General features: G+C 38.9%; 1 protein-coding gene and 1 long non-coding RNA gene across 2 annotated transcripts in view; one reads left to right on the forward strand and one right to left on the reverse strand.

Moving 5' to 3' along the window:
- LOC118814714 overlaps positions 1–2,153 on the reverse strand; it is a 39,785-nt gene extending 37,632 nt beyond the window's left edge. Inside the window, exon 1 of the long non-coding RNA XR_005007755.1 lies at positions 2,103–2,153. This is a non-coding gene — a long non-coding RNA (uncharacterized LOC118814714). The remainder of the gene's footprint in view (positions 1–2,102) is intronic.
- spns2 (spinster homolog 2 (Drosophila)) overlaps positions 1–23,666 on the forward strand; it is a 114,891-nt gene that overhangs the window by 46,762 nt on the left and 44,463 nt on the right. Inside the window, exon 3 of the mRNA XM_036580444.1 lies at positions 17,745–17,881. Coding sequence (XP_036436337.1) covers positions 17,745–17,881 — 137 coding nt within the window. The remainder of the gene's footprint in view (positions 1–17,744; positions 17,882–23,666) is intronic.

A 23,666-nucleotide genomic window follows, 5' to 3' on the forward strand; every position in this document is an offset into this window, starting at 1 on the left:
GCACAAAAGGTTAAAGCAATAGTGCAACCGTTTTTAATCTGATCTCTATCTGCTGCATCTGTAGTGTACAGTCGATATTAATTTTGACGAAAGATTTATTCAAAACATGCTAAAGAAGCTTCAGTAACTGCTTATTGGCTTCTATTACAAATGTATTTTAAGGCAATGGGTTTTCTGTTCAATAAATTGCCTATATCCTACATATCGGATCCCTAGGATGTGTGTGTGTGTGTGTGTGTGTGTGTGTGTGTGTGTGTGTGTGTGGACTGTATGGGCTGTGAGGTGAATGGTATGTTTAGAATCTTTCCAGATTTTAAAAATATAATTTTTAGCCTGTTCTCAACACACATATATAGATGAGCTCTGTTTCAATGAGTTGCTTCTTTGCGAAATCACAAAAACAATGAATTCAATAAATGTTTCCACATAGTGACTGCATAACACTGGGGAGTGAACAGTATGTTTTGAAATTGTAAATGTTTACAAATGACATCAGCCATGTACTACAAATATGAAAATCACACTTAAATAAAAGTGCAGATGAAATCATTATGTCTCCAGGCTGTGGATAAATGGAATAGGAGAAGAGTGATCATGAGTAGTTAGTAAACCGAGCACACTCCACTAGCCCAGAGCAGATATCCCTGAGAAGAGGCGAGAACGGCAGTAAATAAAGCGAGACAGTGAGATAGAGACAGTGGCTTGGGGATAATTATAGAAGTGTTTACAATGACTGTAAACTAACCAAGCATGAAAATCTTGTGCAAAACTGCCCAAACACACATTCTGAGTGGACAGAGATGGATGGCAGTGAACTTTACTTCAGACACATAATCACTTCTGAATGCAACATTTGCACTATAATACTGCATGTCACTAAACCATACTGGATGTGGCAACTCACAGCTGCAGACGGCAGTCAGTAAACATGTCGAGGCATGCACGAGGCCTTTAATACAGTATTACTCATTCTCTGTCTCTGTCGTCCTTGTCCTGTAGTGCGACTGCCACACCTGCTCTTACAGGTGCTTCTCTGAATTAGTTTGTAAAACTGGAATGTACCTTACATGGTTTCTTTGTCAGTATGCAAAAGTTAAAGGTTGCAAAAGTTGCAAAGGTCCTTACCATTGGAATTTCAACGTGACAGGTTGATGCATTGTAGAGAAATTAATCAGCGATTTGTTGCAATAGTGGTGATAGGAACCAGAAGTCGCAACATATACAACGCAAATATAGGCATTTTATACTGTCCAAAATGAGCGGTGACCCTACACGTGCCTGAATTGCAATGTTGGTAATGGTAAAATGGGGCCAAATCTGAAAGACATAGTTTTCTTTAGCTATTACTTTGTCTTACCACACCCTGCACGTACCACTGCACCATGAATGGATTTTTAAAAAGCACGCTTTAGCCAAAAATGTTGTCTCAAAGCTGTTGTGCAAGCATCAGCCAAGAAGCTTTTAGGGGCATTAAATGCTTTGGACATCTGGTACTTATCACCACCACTGTAAGCAATTCTGACATAGTTTCTCTGCATAGCAAGTTCCTCTTTATGAACTCATAAATGCTCTACTTTAATAATAATACCAAACCCTGTGCATTTTGTGCCCTTGCTGTGATGTCAGCACGTATCAGCTTTATTATTATATTATTAGCAAAGCTGTTTTAGGCTAACACAACTTTCACAGGATTTTTTCTTCATTTAATTGAAATGTAACAGTAGAAAAATTCAAATGTAAAAAAGAGGGAAGGTATTCCCAAACTTTTGACAGGCAGCATACCTAGGTTATCTGAAAGTGAACACTCAAACACTGAAAACACACTGATGGCTGAGCAGATAGTGATTAATGTCAGTGTATTTTTTCAGTGATGTGTTTCTAATGTACAAGCACCAGTGACAGATAATCTTATCTTCTCTATGCAGTCAAGTGTCATTGCACACCCAAAGTACACTGAAAGAACGAAAGACAGATTCCCCTTTGCAACAGTATGACTGATAACAAATAGTTAATACACATTACAAATGTTGCACGTTGCTGTTGTTGGAAGAAAACCTCAGATCTTCAGAATGGTAACTTTACCGGAGAAGGAAAAAACCTACCTTACTTTTAATGTAAGTCAGTGGAACCAGACTTTTTTTCCAAGTAATTTTGGGCTGTTTCCTTTGGTCCATTCTTCATGAAATTCACACTATATAAAGAGCAACAGACATTTTCAAATTATGTCAAAAACTTGAAAATGACAAAAATGGAGGTTTTCTTCCGACAGCAGCGACATGTAAAAAATACAGTTTGTTGCTGTCGTAAGAAAACCTTGTGCCATAAAAACATTAACTGTAAAGGAGAAAGAAGACATAAATAATCTTAATTTTAATGTTCATTAATGCAAAGTCAGTGTCACCATTTCTAGCTGTCTATTTGTCAGTAAGAGTTCACACAATGTAAATTGCATCTGACTTAAAGTAAACGCAAAAATGGAGTTACCTCTGGCAGCAAAAGCATAATGTGGTACAGGCCAAAGTGCACTGCGGTACAGATAGAACATGCACACTCACTGGCCACCTTATCTGCCTATCTTGCTGGTATACCTTGTAGGAGTACAGTTAGAGACTGTAGCTCAGCTTTTCCATGCACAGTTTTTCTTAGTCATCCAGCCTTTCACCAGTGGTCACTTTCCAACCACATCACATTTTTGGTTTTCGACCCAGCAATGACAATGAACAACATTGCCTAAAGCACTTCTAGTAAAGCCACACACACTACTACCATATCAGTATCACTACCAGTATGTATTTGTTTTTTTTATTAACTTCTTCTAATAAATTATGTTTTTTGGTTAACATACGAGCCATTCGAGTGTAACGGTGGGCTGATAAATTGTGCAGCCACAGATAGGATGCAGTCAGTAATTTTGAACTTATAGTGCTTCTGTAGGCTATGTATTTGTTTGTTTTTCCCTAGTTTTCACTTCAAATTTGGCCCTAATTACGAGAGCTAGCTTGTGATTCTTCCTTGCACCACATCTTTTCAAACTGCCACTAATGCAATGCCATTGCACGTCACTTTGAGAAGAACATTAACTGCCAAATATGTCCGCTAACAGTAGGAATGTGCATTCCAACAAATTTTGATATTCCCCTGACAACAGAGCGAATGATTAGAGACTTTGTAGGTGCTTCTGATAAAATGACCAGTGAGTGTAGGTACAAGGTGGGCATTTCTAATAGATTGGCATCTGAGGATAGCCTAGCATAAGTGAGAGTCACTGGATTATATAAATTGAGTAAGGCAGGCTGGGCAGTGATTGGCCAGAGAGTGAGTGCGAAGCACAGAGTCAAGCGCGATGTAGTGAGTGATACTTCAGTAAGTAATTCATCCAGCCAGGAGACAGCGAGCTTCTGTCTCACTGACTGCAGTCTCCTCAGCAGCGCCAATGTTTTATTCATGGCAGATGAAAAGGCAGATTTTAATCACTTTGTAAGAGCGTCGGAACAGAGCGCTGTGTGTTTCTTAATCAGTGTGGAGTGCGTGTATGTGGGGGGTGGTCCCCAGCTTCCTGCAGGCGAAGTGTGATGTCTTCACCAATTGCAATTCGCCACAAATCTTCCAGGATTCTCACCTGTACAGAAAAACACTGTCGGAGTTGTTGGAGTCATTAACAGTAATCAAAAGTCTGGAGTGGTTGAAAGTTTGTTCTTCACAAGCTTAAAGACAAACTCATGCCTAAATGTTTGGAATTTGTTATAAAGACATGTCTAAGTAGTGACGATGATGCCTACTTAAAAATTTTAATTGTGAGATGCCCACCCACCAAGTAGTATTCAGCAATAGAGAGCATCAGAAGAAGCCTGATAGAAAAGCATGCCAGGTGGCTCCTCATTAGGATGCTTGAGACTGCCAAGACTATGTTTTTAGAGAACGCGTAATGATTTCTGGGAACTAAAGATACATGTATCTTATATTTTCTTTTATTTATTACAATCATCGGCTTGTAGTATTTAAACTACAGCTGATGTAATATCACTCTTCCTTCATTGTTACATTTTGGTTAGAAACAAAAGGCTTAAAATCTTGAAATGGGAATTTGTCCGATCAGATTTCTTTTCTCCACAGCATCTTAGTTGATACAGTCGAGCTAGTGCTCCCATTGGTTAGGACTTCAGGAGCTGGACTGAGGGCCTTATGTGTCACATTAACCACTAATAAAATTAGGAAACAGTGAAATCAATCAATCATGTTTTGATTTCTAATGGTTGGGACCAATTTCATGAGAAAAAAGCATCGCTGTAGGTCTCCTGAAGGTACTAGATATGTTATTTACTGTGAATATGAGCGGCAGCCTAGCCAATTTTTAGGTAGTTGCTAGAATGCGGCTCAATTAGGGCTCTTGAGTGTCACTGTAGGGTTTAAATTAATAATACTGAATGTCTTTTAGAAGCTTTAAATGTGCTTGCTTAACCTAGAACGCCCAAAACGTTCATGTGCAGCAGCGTTGGCATAGCGCTAACATGTTATATCTAATCACTGTTTGTGTTAATGTAGTTACGTCACTCTGCAGTGTAATTTCAGTCATTCAAACCTGGTACTGCATACAAGGCGTATAGTGTATAAGTGCAGCGAGGATATGAATGGGAAGAGTCAGATGGTTCAGTGACATTTTTTGAACTTACTGGGGTGGACGAAGAATATCCAGCATTGCATAAGTGGATTAAACATTTCCACCAAGTTTTTTACTCTCTTTCTCATCTGCTAGTCACGATGTTTCTACTACGCAAACACCCACACACATACTCATGTCCAAAAGCCTGTTAGCACTGGACAAACAGGCCATTATTCATTACAGGTGAAGGCTGCATGTGTGACTATGCTTTTTATCGATTGGTCAGGAAGGACTAGAGTCACGAGCTGCCTACAGCAACAATAAAGATGCCCAGACCCCCCCACACACAGGTACTGTTCCCTGTGTTGTCATAGTAACGTGTTTCTGATAAAAACAGGAGAGGCAGTAATCTGGCATTGGCGAGCTTGTGTGGTTAGTCATAATCTGCCTACATGACAGCTCCCACTTACACACACACACACACACACACACACACGTCCTGTGTGAGTTGTATGAGTTACAGGCTGTCAGATGAGATTACATTTCAATTGAAACTGTCAAATTAAACATCTCAAAGTTTTATAGTCATTTCAAATCAAAAGAAGTTGGAAGGTGTTGATAGTTGAAGGCTGTGCCTGCCTTTCTGGCATCATTCAGACCTGCTTGATTGAATAAGACTACATCAGGCTGATGAAACAGTGATGAAAAGTTATGTAAGCAGTTGAGCGGAGAGGTATTTTAATCATTTAATGTAGCATAACACCTTAAGCAACAGGCTTATTATCACATTAATTTTAAGACTTATTATGCAGTAATCATAAATTATTGGGTAACTAGTAGGAAACTAATATAACTAGTAAGTAATGTAGTTAAGGGAATGAATTGAAGTGTGGCCCTTTGTATATGGTGTTTATTAAACACCATTTCTGCCTTTTATTTTACGTTTCTCTTTTAATAGTGTGATAGACAGACAGAGATGGACAGCCAGACTGATACTCCATCAATTTAAGTGCCCTTCAGTCCACCAATGGACTTGTTGCTTTTACAGGGTTAAACGATTCTTCCCACATATAATTTACAACTACAACTTTAGGGATAGAACAAAAATGTGGACCGTTTAGGTCTTGAAGGGCCAGTGTGAGAACAACTGCTCTAAAGAACCATCCATTGAAAGGTTATTTACAGCAGAGTTCCAAATCTCAGTCCTGGTCAATACACATGAGTGAATTCACAGGCTCCTCATGGGTTGGGTCAGGTGTGTTGAGTAGGGAAAATGCAAAAAATGTGCAGAGCATGGGGACAGAAGACTGGGACTGGGAACCCCTAAATTTAAGAACCAACAATAGTTCTGGCATTGCACAAAAACCTCTTTTTGGCACCTTTATTTTTGAGAGTGTAGCATGTTTTGGTGAACTTTGGTAAAAAAAAACTCTACACGGAAATCTATACAAGCATTTGAGGTTAAGATAAAGCTGACGAACGACATGTTTGAAGAATAGAGCAAAATAAGCAGTGGCATGTTCCGCAAAAATCTGACAGCAATGGAAGAAAACGGGACATATATGCACATGCACAGGTTCACTTTGTGTCAAACCCTCATCAGTTCCTGCTAGCCCTCAGGTATGCACCTTAAAGCATGTAATTAAAGTAATGGCTTTAATTCATGCCGTTCTTTTTCTGTTCTTGAAGCTGCGGCATGAGCGGCATCCTCGCTATTCCATTACCACATTCTCTCTCAAGGCGTCAGACAGTAATCAGAATGGAAAACAACGCTGCTTTGGCGGAGGGGTGACTCGGGCGTGGTGAGAAAGGCCACACTGATTTGAAAAGGTTGAAACCTGAGGTCATGTGTGACAGCGATCATTGTGGACCAAGCACTTCCATAGTGTATTAGCCAATTTTAGTGCAGTGTTTTGGCAAATGAAATGAAATAAAACATATTGTTAATACTTGTATGATGCTCTAGAACTACTGTAGTGAAGTGTGGAATGTCATGCACTGTTTGCACTCAATTTTTTAAATGGTGGAAAATTAGGAGTAAAAATTAGAGGCAAATCAGTGTATCGGCCAGTGCTGACAAACTGTTTATTGGTAAAGATATAAACGATAGAAAGATGAAACTAGAAAGTTATGTTCAACTTTCAACTAAATGTCAGCAATACAGGCTGAACTGTTCAATCTAAAAATTTATCATGGTTTGAATAACAAAAACATGTCAAACATATCCAAACTTAGCCATAAGCATGTGAAAACATGCTATAATACACAAAATAACTTTCTCTGTGAAGAGAACTGATGAAAAAGAGGAAAAATCAGAGGTAACAGAAATTAAAACTGTAGAGATTTCACCAATTTTCTGCTCTTATTTGAGTTTACTCAATTTCATTTAAGACAATACTATCCTACAAAACTAGAGAGTGAAGTTTGTAGTGTACAGTGTGAAAATAAAGTTCAGAGTGTCCGAACTAACAATGATATATTGACATATGTTATATGCTATATGTATAATGATATATGACGTATATAATGACATATTATTTTCAACCAGGAGGATGACAGGTTGAAATGCATCAGAAACATCATGCTTAAGAATCCAGTGGTAGCCTAAATACACTGAGTGAAAGATCAGCAATGGCTTTCATCTCAGAAGCAATACGCCCTTCATGTTACATCACAGGGAAAATGAAATATGAATATGAAATGAATTCTCTTGTGGTTCGATGTAGACATCAGTCATTACGCAACCTCTGCGAGTAGGAGTGTGACAAAAGGCAGTTTGCAGCTTTGATATCTTGGTGTATCAAATGATACACATATAGGCACTCGCTCAGACTGGAACAAATACAAACATAACTCATTAGTTAAAGGCATCTGTTAAAGGATAGTTATGTAATTATAATTAACATTTGCAGCGACTTTTGAGTGATTGTGTGTCAGAGAATGAGACGTTCCAGCCACACACACACAAGCACAAGCACCGAGCAAGAGCAAGGATGAAGCGTTTACAATAATTAAGTTTGTCACGGGATGTCCTCGGTCGTCTGATGTGTATCATTAAGATCCATTTCAGATAATGCTGAAATAATTACAGCGGCTTCATTGCCTGTCACTACACAATGGCTGCATTATTCACAAGGCCTGGTTAACCTGATATTTCAACAAAATGAAACCTTTATAATTAGAATTTTAAATATTTAGATAGTTGGAATCCTCCGTAACATTATTGGAGTAGTGCAGATCATCATACTGCCAACAGAATGTGAGAGCAGCTTGACTCAAACTGGACCAAACAAAGAGATAGAAAGTAAAGAATTATTATGTTACAGTACTTGAATACATTTCCCCTGTAACAATACTATTTTGAGTAGAATCAAGTCAAAATGGCTGGTTGGCTAATAATGTTCTTCTTAATTAAATAGCTACTGTGTTCCTTATTGTTCTATTTTTATTTTATTGGTTTAAAATAGCATTTATTAAACCTAAAACTGTTTAAACAGCTCAAAGCTGTTTCTTATATGTTCTACTGTCAGTGCTATTTGGCTGGCTAATTTTGAAGGTCAGCTAATAGGGTAGCTTATTAAACCCAGTGAAACCTTGAGCAGTGGACGAAGTGACTCAAATTACCCCAGTAGTTTTTCAGTAAACAACACGTTTACTTCTGCTTGAGTAATTTCTTGATATTGAAGTGAACTATCACTGCAGTAGCAGAATTCTTACATAAGGGACTGTTTCCATCCTTGGCCGAAAGTGCCACTGACAAGTGCACTGACTGAAAGTGCTTTCTTGTTTCGGTTTGAAATGAGCCAATCATAGAATTCATTACAGGCCATTGTCCTACAGTCATCAAAGCAGTTTCCTGCAGCGCATTCAGAGCATTTGCAATATAAACACGTCAGCAACTTGAATAGAAAAGTGCGGAAAGCAAGAAGAAAACATGGCTGGGGATAAGTGTCCGGCAAAGATTCTTGCACCCCGATGCATGTGTGTGTCTGTGTTTTATCTTAATTTGTTGGTCCTGCCGGCACCACGGCATTAAAACATGGCTAAGAGAAGATCCACAGCAGTAGAACCCCTGCAAACAATATATATATAAATATATATATATATATATATATATATATATATATATATATATATATATATATATATATATATACATAAACAAGAAATCCAGACAGACAATGGCTATTAACCTTGGGGCTTTCCACTGGAAACAAGGCGGGTAGAGCTGTTTTATAAAAAAGCAATGGCAGGCTTTCAGAAGTCTAAATTTTGTCTGTACCTTTGTTCATTTTTATAGATTACAGTAAGCCATAATGTCAGAATTAGCCTTTAATATGCTGTTTGTCATATTATGTAAAATTCTGTAGTGCAATATTGCATCCATCAGATTCATCAGTTTGTTTTTTTATCCTTGTTGCATTTTTGTTTATCAGTGTCCTCCCATTACAAAATCCAGCATGCTTTGCACAAATACATCATACAGCCATTGGGAATCACTCCTTCAAGATATCTCACCAGAAGGGGGGTTCCTTGACTTCAAAATTCTGGGTCTAGAGACAACAGAGTTACTGCTGGTTATGAGTAAGCATGATTACAACAGATGTAGCAGTGGTTAAATTGTTCTGGCTTGCCAACAATTTAACATTGTTTGAGACCTGTATGTGATGTTTTAGCCATGTAAACAATGCTAAATGCTAAACTTTCACAGTAGAAATTGCCATTTCTTTAAAGAACACGTTGAAGGGAACAGGCCCGTTTTTATTTACTTCGCACCAGAGAAGTAGAAAAAGAGGAAGACGGCAGCAACTCCTGTTCCTGCTGTTTCTCTGGGCTTCACTGTCAATCCAAAATTGCAAGCTAAGGCCAGTGTCTGGCAGAGAAACATGGTAGCATTTCCCAGAAGAGACTTCTCTAATGTTACAAAAAGCGGCACTTTGATAGTGCTGGAGAGTGAGTCAGCAGCAATAGTCCGTTTCAAGCGTCAAAAAATGTTGTCTGACGGCTCAAAGACAAGCATTATGAAACATTTACTATATTTATCTTCTCTGAAAGCGATAAAGAACCAAGCCTATGAACATCTTCGTAAGAAATGCACCCTGATTTTGGGGTGTGTTGACCTGTAATTCTAATTTATAAATCTACTGGATGGACAGGTCAGGTGAGCCAAATGGCAGAGCAGTTGCATAAACTCAGATGAGTGAGTGTTTAGGGTGATGGTCTTGCTGCTAAGCCCGACAGCTCCAGGTCAGAACAACCTGAAAAGAATGACCTGCATGTTTTTAAAGGTGCAGCTCTTCCATTTAACTGTTTTCCCTTTAGCATAGGGCTGGGATGCAGAAATATTTTCATTGTTGACTTTTCGTTTACATGTTCAGTGATGTCCTACTTAGTGTTAGTCAGCGACTTGAAGAGGACAGTTCATTCATAGTGTCACACCTATTGTGAGCAGGTAGTGAAAGAAAAAGAACAATTATAGCTGAAAGTTAACAAAGAAATAAAGTCTGGCAGAAGTTTCTCTAAATGAAAGTAGTCCCACGCAACACATGCAGGTCTGACTTAGCTTCCCACAGAAGCACAGCGCCACCTTCGACCTCGAGAAAAGAAAAATGCTGGTGTCGATTCTGTTTCCCCCGGTGTTCTGACAAACCAATGTGATCTGCTCGTCCTGGAAACCTGTTGACACACAGCTCCTCTAGTCAACTAGCATGTTAAAATACTAAGCCTGAAGAGCTGTAATGATATTTTTAGCTATTGCTTATTACTTATTGTAGCTCAAAATAATGGGCATAACAAACTACCATGTTTTTTCTGTGGTGGTAATTTGTATCTTCGTGAACTTTGCCTCAGTTTGTCAGAACATCGGCAATTATTTTATTACTACAGCTATAAACATTTACTTTGACATTTTAGCTAATTAATAGTCATATAATTTCTATGAATAGTCAACTATCACAAAATTAGTTTGTTTTTTTTTACATCCTTAATTCAACATATTATTGTACATAATGATATTGTAATTGGATCATGATAACGCTGTTTGCTGGCTGTATCTGCAACATGGTATATGCGTAGCTATGCATAATAGTTAAAGAAGAATATTGATTGTACTACAAGGATGTGTGTGAACACACAGGTAAATAAGTAAACAAAAGAAATTTAAGGTTCAAACCATCAGTGGAAAACTTTGAAAAATGAAATTGTGATTTGATGAATAATCATAGCATTGGCACAACTCTACTTTGACATGAGAGCGGAGAGAGAGACACCACACCTTCAGGCCAATTCATGGTAACTCGTCAAACAGAAAGAGAAATATTGCATGTAGGCCATGTCCAGGTGAGCCACCTGATCAGAATGGGTGCGGTGAAGAGGCAGACCTGTTTCCTTCTCTTTCTCTTTCTCGATTGTGAAAGGTTAAGCGCATTCTTGGGGCCACGCCACCTGAATTTCAATAAGGATTACTGCCCGGTGAAGTGGGTGAAGTCCAGCATCGTCCACATTCCAGTATCACAGACAAGCTTCTGTAGAAACTTGGAATTGTCTTTTTAATCCTATTAATATTAGAAGACTAGTATTATTTTACAGTACATTCAGTGTACTTTACAAATATAATACATTGTAATAATAAAAACAGTAACACTGCATGATTCATATATAATGTTTTTCAAGACCCCAAAGATGCTTACAGTTGTGATGAAGGTGAGCAAGAAAGCACAATAGGAAGAATTATAGGCCAGAGAGAAGCTAGAACATGTTTGATCACCAAAACTGGTCTTTTAGTAGATCAGCTTAGGATAAGCCGAGACTTATAGGAAAGGGGAATGCGGTACTTTACAGGAAACCATTGGAGATCATGGAGAAGAGGCGTAGTGTGGTTGCGAGAGCGAGTATGAGTGTGAAGGGAGGAAGAACGAATGCCTGTAAGGAGAGAATTACAGTACTCCAGGTGACTAAAGATGAAAGCATGTGTAATAGATACTACTGCAGACAGAAACTATACTTACTTACCACATTCAGCTACGTAATAACTAAGCTAGTGGTATCGCCTTTAAAATCCATATACATCTAGACGTCTATTATTGTTATTTTGCAATACATCGGGTTTACATAATGTACCAAATATGCTGTGTAATCACTACCACATTGTTATACAATTACATATTTATTGCATTGTTACATAACGAATTACATGTATTCTCTATTGAAAGTTTTTACATGTATTCTGTATTGAAAGAGTTTTTCATTTTAAAGTGAAAAATTATTTAAAAAACAAGGCAAAATGCCAACTTCTGAGGGTTAGCTTTAGCTTTTTTAAAGTTAGGAGCATTAGGGCACATTTCTAAGCACTTATATTCCACATCGAACATGTTTGCAAGGTAAAATAATGACTGTGACATTTAGCAAAATGGGTGAAACTGCCCTTTTGTGGAGTTAAAGAGCTTAACTGCAGAAGAACGTCCCATTACTGGTTCATCTTCTTCACCGGGGAATCTATTTGATTCTGACCTCATGGCCCCATGCAAATCTTAACATGCTAAACAAATGAGCACGGCTACACAATGATATGAATATTCATGCCTAGTGGTGCGTCATACATAGATAAAGAGGGTACAGAGATGAGGCCTGAATATTTCAGTAGCCTTTTCCCGGCACATGTTGTGCAATTGGTCTTGTAATGTGCCGTGCCTTGTCTCATGTCTTTTGTATCCGCTCCTTTTGTCTCGCTCTGAGACACATACGGACCATGTGGCATAAGCACTTGTACTAGGACGGATGCATGCAGGGAGTCAAAGTCATTATCAGAGACAGTTTCGACCTTTCACATGCAAGTAGGTTAATGGTAGGGTTAGGCCGCTAACTCACAACACTCTTTCTCTCTGTGTCTGTCACTACATCTCTTTCTTCACACATGTACACTGGCTGGAGAGACTCTCTGCAGATTTGAGCACTTGTGAGGTGATAATGGCCTGAATGAAGTGGATTAGGAGGGAAGATTGTACACAATGCCGATTCTGGGCACTTTAGTAGAAACAGCAAACACACATCAAACTCCACTAGGGTCAAGTGATTCTGACTGTTGTATAGTACTGTGCAACATCATTTACTTCTAGGCAAAACTGCCACCAACTACAAGTTTTATCTGGAAAAAAGCAGAAACGAGAACATTACACAGAAGCCTTAACAATGAAATATATCAGTTTTTTATTATTTAATATATCCACTTTTTTACACCTTTCATTGTTTTCTAGAGACTTGCTTTCAGTTTCAAATCTGATATTTTTCACACCTCCAAATTCCAAAAAATCCCAAACACATTCTAAAACGTGGAGGTCTGGACTCTGTAAATTGTTCTGAGAACACCAGCAGCTTCTTTATTTGCAAATTTTCTTTTTTGTCTCTTCCCTTTTCAGACCCATAGCATTGAGTTGTCTTCTCACAGTGGAAGGACGGACAGAAACACTTGTGGCTTTTTTTAGATCTGAAGCAAAAGTGGAGCTTGATTATCTCTCAGAGATAAAAGCTTTAAGTTCTGTTTATCTGATGGTGACTGTTCTGGTGTTCTGTCAGGTCTTGTACAGATGTTAGGAGTCTCAATTTTTTCTGTAACAATCTATTTTTTGAACTCCAAGTTTGGAACCTTGAAAGACGAACAACTTGCTCTGAAGGGAAATCTCTGTTTTTTACACAGTATTGTATATAGTATTCCATCTGTTTTTTTTCTAATAAAATTGGAAAATGCCACATTCCAGTTTACACTGACTAAACATTTCAGGATGAATGGACCAACAGAAATGGTAAAGAATTACCCAGACTAAGATCTTGTTACATTAACGTATCATAATTAAGAACTTCTGTCTGTACAGTTATCATTTTAGAGATCTTTTCCCACAACAGCATCAATATATAATTTCAAGACCTCACTTTCTTTCTCTCCCTCTCTCACTCTCTGGGATGTCTCTGCAGTGCCTGGAGGGAATAAACTAAAAGCTCTTCAGCAGAGTACAGCTGTATACTCATCAGCTTAATTTAGCATTACACAATAGATCAGAGGCACAATACACAGCGCAAATGCGCCGCGTACCATTAGTGAGCATGAGCACTTCCTTTCTGTATGACAACAACAATGATGCTTTTAAGGCCTATCCAGAGTTCGGTAGATCATTTAGATACACAAACACATCAAGCAGTGTAGTTAGGCTTACAGATTTACAGCTTATGCCAGTAATGCAGCACTTAAGACAGAGATAGAAAACAATGTTTGGTTTCAGTCAACATATTGGCCTTCACTCTTTGTCAATCACAGGTTAGTCACTGAGAGCATCGAGAGCCAGCCCACTGGGCATTCCTTGGTCAGTGAGTCATAGAGAGCAGCAGCCTGTTTTGCCTTATTGCGAGACGAGATGAGGATTTCAAGATAAGGTGTGGTAGATAATTATGACACTTAAATTAGAGGGAGAAACTTGAGTCCATGTGTCAGGCATCAGTGGCAACATGGTGTTTGTTCCTTTGTTTGTGTGTTTGCATTTACGCAAGAAACAGGCTCGAGTATTTGATTCTGAGACTTGTTCAGTAGTCTCATGTCTCATATCTCATGTTTTCCATTTCAGAATATAGTCAGTGGGGAATCTTCTCTAATACTGTTATCTCATTGCATAGTTTTGGGTAGAAACTTAAAGGTTAAAAATTGTCCAATCAGGTTTTTTATCCTTGGTAACTAAGCAGATACCGAGTCTCTCACTGGTTAGTTCAGGAGCCGGACTGAAAGCCTCACACATCAGATTGACCACCAGTATAATTAGGAAGTTACAGTGGAATCAACCAATCAGGTTTTGATTTACATCAGACGGGACCGATTTTGTGAGAAGTAACGTTACTGTAGGCCTTAGATATGTCACAGACTGTGACCCTGAGTCGAACCAGGTTTCAGTTAGTTGTTAGCAAATGGAAAACAGCAGAGGCCAGTGGCATTTAAGTATTAGTCTTTAAGATTATGAAAAACGTTCAGTCATTATGACCACTACTGAAGTCAACTGAGTCGGACAACCAGCTCATGAGAGAAACAATACTGGGGTATGCCACTATTACAACAAAAAGGGTAGGAAAAGATTGGTGGGCACTCGCCACCTACTCCCTTAACCTCGTTGTAATGAGCCAGCTCTGCGATCGACATTTACTGGAATACATACTGTTTATGACATACACGTCTTGCAAACTAAAACTGTATTTAGCAAAGCAAACCCCACAGACACCACAAAGCCGCTTGTTACATTTTGTTTGCACAACGAGCAGACTGAGGGAAAAGTTGCTTACTTAGCGAAGCAGACTTCAAATCAGAATCAGAAGTACAAAACTTTGTCTACCACATTCAGCCTGGATAGAAAATCTTCTCTAAAACTGGCCTTCTCTGATATATGTGCAGGGTTGAAATGTGAGAACAACAAACAGCATAAAGACGTAAGACAATAGCAATAAACAGAGCATAGCCTGAAAACACAAGCATAAAAACAAGTCAACAGCTATTAAAGTGATTCTAAAAATATCATTTAAAAAGAAGCGTCCAGTAATATCCTGTTACTGCATATTACTAGCATTGAGAGACATCCTGAGGATGTTCTTAGTAAATAAAAGGGTTTTTGTGGTCCTCTCTAGTACACAGCAGAATTCCCAGTGTTGAATTCACTCTTTCAGTGTGTATGCAATATATATATATTTCAATACAAAAAAATAAGGAGTAGCATCTAATGATCTAGCCACAATACAATATAACACTATAAAATACAATGTGTTGTATTGCTACATGACAAATCAAAGTTATGTCAAATAATTAAAATTATTACCAAATATCAAACTGTCACTGATCAAACCAGCACTGTATTGCGGTGATGGAATATTTGCACGTGTGTGGCTCAAGTCCCAGTGATGTCTTGAAGCAGGCAGCCAAGGAAAAGACTGCATCATTCTTGTGGCTTCAGCAAATTTCAGCCTTCCTCACAAAAATTGGAAGTTATTAAAGATCCAAATGCAGACATCAATATCTGGCAGCGTGCTCCGTGTTGGCTTTGTTGGAGCTGTGTGTGTGGCCAAGCTTAGCCTGGACAGTAAGGGGAAAACAAGGGGATGGGGGGTTTGTTCCACTACTCACTGCTATCATTTCTTAGAGAAACAGCTCTTTGCTCACTGAATTACGCTCAATAACAGAAGAAATCTCTGCACAGAGTGGACTGAAAAAATAGTGATAGTGACTGTAGGGTGAAATGAGGGCGTCTTGGCCGTCGGATCATAGAGGATTCTTGGTTATTTTCAATTTCAGCTGGTGCCTACTAGTATACTCTTTATAAACGATCAAAGTGGAAATGGGCTAATTCAATTACAACAGCATTTTTCATGGTGTAATGCAAAAAGCTTTATCGTATATTATATATATACAGAGTGTGCATGTGAGAGAGAGAGATTCACTAAGGCTGTGGTCAAGGTCATGGCTGCATCATCATCAAACATCACTTTAATACAGCACACACATCTCAGAGTTACATAACACTCACCCGCCCTGCAGAATCTCTTTATGTAGATCATACTGGATGATGTTCTTAGTGGACAATGCACATTGAGATTAAACTATGAAACCCAGATCCCATTGTTTGGCCTCTAATGCCTTCAGATGAGTGGACATCTCCTCTGCCCTGCCCAGAGTCCAGTCCTGACCGCATTAACCCTTAAAGTGTTTTTATTGCTAGTGATAAAAGCATGTTTCCAACAAGATGTGACAAATTACTGATTCAGCCCTATAACAAATCAAGCCTGAACTACTCACACTATGTAAAGGAGCTTAGTAGTTTTTGAAGAAAAAATATTGGCTTATCAGCATCAGCTGATATTCAAGGTTTCAATATTGGTATCGGTACTGGAAAAGAAAAAGTGGTATTGTGCCATCTGTAGTATTTCAATCAAAACACCATAGTGGAGCAAAACGATGTGACTTAAGGGTAAAGAGTTCAGCTTCCTCTTTGTCTTAAATTCAGCCTACAATCAGTCCTTTTTTTTGTCAAGTCAGCATCTACCGATTGGAGGAATGACCCTGCAGTATATGCGGTTGCTATAGTGGAATAAGCCAGCTGCACATATTTTCTTTGGTTTTATTTCAGTACCTCCAGTTCCCCTTTTACCACAGCAGACAGCACAGAAAATGAAAGGTCAGCCATGTAGTTTCACAAGACTTTCAGAGACAGTGCCAGTGGAATCTGAAAAGATCTGGATCCAATCACATATCGCTAAGTAATATCATAAATACATAGTGCGCTATTGGAAGTAAAATGCAGTGGCATTTACGCGTACACACATACTTAACAGCAGTGTTCAAGCCAGCGGTGAGCAGTTTCTTTCTAGACCTTCAGATGCCCTTGATCGTGTGTTAATATCCAAGAACGGCTGTTGCTTGGACACCAGGGGCTTGTGGGTGGGGAGTGGGCAGGGAAGCTGAATTGAGCAGCCTTGGAGCGTCCTCCCCCACTACATCAGCACAGTCCATTTGATAAAGCATACTGAAGGATAATGAATGGTCTACATACATTTTTAACTTTCCTTTAAATTTTTATAATGATTCTTAATTACATCTTTTATTTGTGTTGTTTTTTTATATAGCTTTAGGCTCAGAATTGACAGTTCTGAGCCTAAACTTTTAAGTATGATGATGGCAGATTCAAAGGAACGTAATAGCTGTGATTTTGCCCTTTAAATTGTGTGAACATTTCACAACCAACAGATCAATAGAACCCTCCAAATGACTTGGATGCTTATTACATTAACGTACTTTAAGTTCTAGGGGAAATCCACCGATCTTTCAACACTTGTGCATAATAAAATCATTAAAATATAAACAAAGTAATTCAGAGTGTTGGAAATGTTCAGAGTGGTGGTGATAGGAACCAGACATCTAAAGTGTCAAAATGTCAAATTCCACAAATAAATAGAAATTTTGCACTAAAATTTCCACAAAAATACTATATTTAGGTTCTCTGTAGAGGATGTATTGACTTATTTTTACTTAGAAAATAAACAAAATGTAATTTGAGCAGGAATTTATGACTGTAAACAAGCTAACAGGGATGATAAAACATGAAATTTCTCTTTTTATCTTCCACAGTTTTCATCTGCAGTTTCATGGTGGCTGCACCCATTTTCGGTTACCTAGGCGACCGATTTAACAGGAAAATCATTCTGAGCTGCGGCATCTTCTTTTGGTCAGCTGTGACGCTGCTGAGCTCCTTCATCGCCAAAGAGGTAAGAGCCCTAGAAACATGACTGAGGGGTGTGTGCACCCAGCATGAATCTGAAATGGCCAAACATTTTAGCCTTTAACTGATTCATTTCAAGCCCATCAGTGAGTTGGAAATGAAATAGCGCTCCATTTAGTGCAGCTAAAACAAAAGCACTTAAAGGTGTCGTTGAACTCAAATGAAGATCGTAAGCCAGCTCATTTAGGACGACTGTAAAATGGCACTTAAAGTTAATAGCCAAGTGAAAAGCTAGCAGGGCAGGTTTGAAACGACCCTGGAACTTTTTAAGAAGCTGCTTGTGGCAGCTCACCTGAGCTTATAAAACTTGACAGTTAAATCAGGGCCTATGTTCTACCGTTTCATAATTAAGGGCCATTAAGATATTTCAACCTTAAAGGGTTCATACGAACAGTGAAACATTCCTTACCTTGTGTGAAACAAAGTAAAAATTAATACAATAAAATAGTACAAACAGTTTTTTTTTAAAAAAACTAGTTTACTTTGAAGAACAGAGTTTGGCTCCATATGTCTCCTGGATGCCCCCAGCCATAACCTTGATTTATTAAATTTCATCACCAGCGCACTTCATCCAACATAAAAAGGATTTATTATACAACCCAAGTGTTAGATAATAACCACAAATAATACTGGGCTGCTATGAGAAGAGGTTTTTATTTATAAACATAACTCTATAAAACAAATAATTATTTGTAAAAAGAACAGTAACAAAAATTGCATCTCAAAAGTAGTCTTACAATCTCCTCATGCTTTAGCTTTTAGAAACATGTTGATCTCATTGTGTAGACGGAGGTGAAGGGGCATCCACTGCTTTACCAGAGATCAGACAGTTCGCTAATAAGTGACTAGGCCTTTCAACGAGGCTGCGTATGACTCAGCGGTGGTCCGAATATGCAAGTGTTGACATTACACAAATCCTTTCGACATTTAGGCCCTAGGGGAACACAAGCAGGCAGCCCAAGCAGAGATACTGGATAGCTTTCATTTGATTAACGCTGTCTGCAATTTATTACAGACGCTTTCAGTCAAACTCAGACAATATTGAGGAAAGTACACATCAGCAGGCTGTGTGAGTGTGTGTGTTGCCCAGTCTCCAGGGAGGGCACAGAGACAGTGATTCCCAGTGACTGCTAATTAAAAGGCCACATTAACGGAGAGATGGCAGCGAAATGACAGTTGAGGAATGTTTGGTGCAGCCTGGAGGAAGAACAGATTCTTACAATATGCCACTGGACGTGTGTGCGCATTTGAATGTTTGCCAGTCGACTTCTTCAGTGTGTTTGTATGTTCTTTTCTCTGGCGGGGTCAAGGCTGTCCCCTGCTTGGGGGCAAGAACTGAGTAAATTCCCCAGGATCTATAAAACTGAACTGACACTGACAGTAAAAGCCATTTTGCATCACACTAACCTTCCTGACGTGTGCCTCAGAGCGCACACACACACAAACTTTATATATATGTGGTCATGAGTGTGAGGTACTGCAAATATTCTCATATCTGTCAGTCAGAACACACCACAGCTGTCGACGCTTACGTAACCACGTTAACAGAGCCTAATATTGTAAAATCTTTTATATACACAGCAACTTTGGCTGTTATATGTATTTAGTCTTATTGCAACTGCAATGTTTCAACACCTCAAAATGAACTGAGAATGTGTGTTTTGGTCAGTGCATGTTAGTCAACAAAGCAAATTAGATTGGGTTATTGGGCTTCTGCTGTTTTGTTTTTAAACATAAAGCAGGAAGTTACGAGAAGCCATATGCTACAGCAATTTAAGGGGGTAAAGGGGTGTTGTTAATCACAACACAGTGCTTGCAATATGTTTTTCTGACAAGCAATGTAGCTCATTAACATTAAGCTATGGTTGTAAAGCAATGTGAATTCTAGGAAGCCACCAACATGGTATTTCTGAGCCAATGTTTATACCATGTTCATTGACTCGTACTCGACCTAATAACAAATGCTCTGATAAGCTGTTAGGGTACGCTGTTACGCTAATGAACAAACGACTCTAGCTGGCAGTGAGCGAGGGTCTGCTTGCAAAGTGTTTCTGACACCATGACACAAAGCTGTCGGTCACTTTAAATATTCCGCTTTGCAATATTCCCACCAGGATACGCTCTGCTGTTTAAGCCCATTTTTAAACACGCAATCACAATCACTTCCACAATATGCGTAGAGACATGTAGGCCATTCAAACGTACAGTGCAAGTGTACGGCTGACTTCATAGGACGTTCAACTACAACTCAACTGGCCAACCAGCCAGAAAGACTCCAACAAGACAAAACGGTAGCTCTTCGGATGTGTTAGCCTCAGATGTGATTCCTGCTGTCACTTTGCGACAAACACTGCCGTTCAAAGAGACGATCAGAGAGGATCAAAACTATGAAACATACTTTACTTATAGCTGTACAGAAGTGCTTTTCTGATGTGGAACCAAAACCTGCTTTTCTTCACTACAACACTACTTGATCCAGGGTAAATAAGGTAGAATAGCTATTTACACAAACAATTATTTAATTCTAAGTAGGTTACTCCGTACGGTATCAGAATCGGCAAGTGCTAAAAAACACGTACTCGTAGTTGGTTTAAAAAAAAAAAAATCAATGCATGACTTGTATATTCAGTATTTTGCAGTGACTTCATACGTGGCTTAGCCAAACAGATTTTAAAACTAGAGCTATCCTTTTTAAAACGTGGATATTAAAACAAAAATGATGATAGCTGAGGTTTTGGTTACTCAGTTGATTGAATAATAGGTGATAGAATAGTTATTTAAAGAAAATTTTTTTAGCCCAGGTCAGATCAGCACCTTTAATTATGAAGTTTTCTATATGATAACGATGATCACAGTGAAAAAGAAAATCCACCTGTTTTGGTCTAGTTCCTTTAAGGTTCTTCCCTCCTGGGTCACTCTGTCTTTTAGCGCAAGTATCTCTGACACATCTTTTTATTACTTTACACCGACCTCCTGCCCTACAACTGATGAACTCATCTCCCAAAACTCCCCCAGATCTCCTGGAGCTGGACACTTTTAACAAGATTGTTCATGGCTGTGAAGATTCAATAGGCCTCTGCAGACTGATGTGCCTGAAAGAGATTCCTGAATAAGAAGTACAGTCCTAAAGGATTAGTTAAACAAAGTGTTTTGGGGGGGATTAACCAGAAATTAGACAGCAGTTAAAGCCAAAGTCTGCTTGTCTACAACTGCACAGTGTCTTTTATTTCCCCGGCTACATTTAGCATAATCTTGCCTCTTTTTGACAAAAGACTGAGGCTGGTGGCAGGGCTGTGGTTTAATATGCACATATTCAAGCGGAATATGTTTCGGAAACTCATGTTTATGCATGTGATTTTGAGGGATGGGACCGAATGCCGCTCAGCATTCTCCACTTCATGGCTTTAATGTGGAAGAAAGAAGAGAGCAAGACCCTGTTCCTCGTGGCTGGCTCGCCAATTTAAAATAAATAAGCTTGACCTGCCTGACTCATGAGAGTGGTCAAGTTAAAAATAAATGAAGCAGGTTTTATATTAAGGATTCAGGAACATAGTTTTCGTTCTGGAAAGGGTGACAGCAAAGCTATGTGATGGCATATTTACTCAGCATGCATGTGCACTGAAAAAAACATGTATTTACTTGATTCAAAAGTGTACATTGGTTCCACATTAAGAAGTTATACTACAAAGATATGTTACATTAACACAGTTATCGCCAAAAGTGTGTAAACTGAATGACAATAACTATGCATTAACATATCATGTAGGAGTTGTATTCATGGACACTTTGCCTGCCGCAGTCACGCTCATTTATCACTGCTGTGCCATTCTCCTTCCACTCGCAGTAACATCAGGTTAGACATGGCTTCAAATAACAAGTCTTTCATTTTAAAAGAATCTTCAGTCTGAAGGCCAGAACAAAGAGCTAAACACAGTAAATGCAGTATTTTTAAAGGTAAGAGGCAAAACAACTTGAAAAGGTTTGCTAGCATCTAGTTTGGATAGCAAGTATGCTAGCTAGTACCCTATCTAATTCATCAGTTATCTAGCTGAAGTTACAGATCACATTCCCTTAAAATGTCTGTACAATTTCAGCAAGATTAGATGCATCAGTAAGATGCTAGCTAGCATACTTGGTGTACAAACTACAGCTGTGTTAAGTTATTTTGTCTTGTCCCTTTAAACACCTTTACTGCATGTCACGCTTCATTCGGTGCATCAGACTTAACGTTTTTCTAAAATGAAATGGTATTTGAGGTCGTGTACAATGTATTGCCTGCAGCTAAAGTAAAATTCACTACTAAAGCCTTGAGACTTGACTCCATACTCTTGACTTGCCCCCCAGAGACTCGAAACGTGACTCAGACTCACATGAAACAACTTGTGAATAAAATCCAGGGCCAGAAGCTGGATTTTGCAACACTCAGCTTCCTTCGTATCAGCAGCAGGTTTTGCCTGTAATGATTTGATAGTTTTCCAGACTATTGTTAAAAGCATATATTGAAACTGTTGTAGTCAAAGGTGGCTTAAACACCTGAAAGGTTTGAGTGCTGATAGTGCCGACATCACAAGAAAAGGGTAAAACGTCTGGGGTTAGCATCATTCAGACCCCACCTTCAACATGTGGAGGTAGTATGAGAAGACATTGTAGGACTGTATGAGAGGAGAGAGCTCTTGAGCACGTGAACTGCTTGGTGTCCACAACCTTTTGATGGGCAGTATACTTGCTCATGTTGGTGTGCATATCACCCACATTCTCCCTTTGTTTCCTCATCTTTTCCATACCTCCCTCCATCATTGTCTCTGCATTGCAGGGGCTTCAGCAGCTCTCCAGCTGTCCGCTCCCAAGCAAACGGGTTTGCTGTCACACATAAAGCCGTAGTGTATAGGGGAGGGAAGCATGCATGTGTGTGTGTGTGTGTGTGTGTGTGTGTGTGCGTGTGTGTGTGTGTGTGTGTGGAGGAAGAGGATTGCCCGGCTTTACTCTCAGTGGCGATTCCTGTCACGTACTCCAGAGTAATTCCCCTTGCCTGCTGGGAATTATGTAACACTCCACAATAAGCGAGTTTTTTTTTTTCTCAACATACAGCAGGATTGGCACCCTTGAAGGCTGTCAGGTAAAATAGAATGGAGGAATGAAAAAGGAGGGAGAGAAAAGAAGGATATCCAGTAATGGGATGAAGACACGGGGCACTGTGATGGACGCCGTTCTTTTTCAGTAAAAATAGATTTATAGCACACTCATATACACACATTTATACACAATACTCTTTATACTACACAGCACTAGCAGAGTAACAATACACATATTTTTAGGTTCAGCTCTGAGATCAAGTACAGTTTTAGGCAATTTTAAAAATTCAGTTAAAATTTCAGCTCTAATTTTATTCTACACAGATTAGTATATTAGTATAAAAATAAATACAATTTTATTTCAAAACAAAAGAAGCAAAGTAGCAAGACCTTATACAACAGTGTAACTGAGCCAGATATCTGGTTTTGGTCATTTACTGTAGAATTTCCACAAAAGGCCCTCAGAAAAGACTGATAGGCGTATTGGTGACATAGTTTTCAAATACTGTTTTAATGATGTTTAAATGTTATATATTTTCGATACTGTACTGAAATTCTTAAAAAGCACATTACCTCCTCTAGTCCACTATTAATTGGTGTCAACTGACCCAAGGGGCAGTAATGTTCTAGGCTAGGTTTAGCATGCACCAACAACAACTTGTACTACGTCTACAAAATGTACTACGTCTCTCCTAGTGA

Source organism: Colossoma macropomum, unplaced genomic scaffold, assembly GCF_904425465.1.
Source record: "Colossoma macropomum unplaced genomic scaffold, Colossoma_macropomum, whole genome shotgun sequence".
Classification (NCBI taxonomy): domain Eukaryota; kingdom Metazoa; phylum Chordata; class Actinopteri; order Characiformes; family Serrasalmidae; genus Colossoma; species Colossoma macropomum.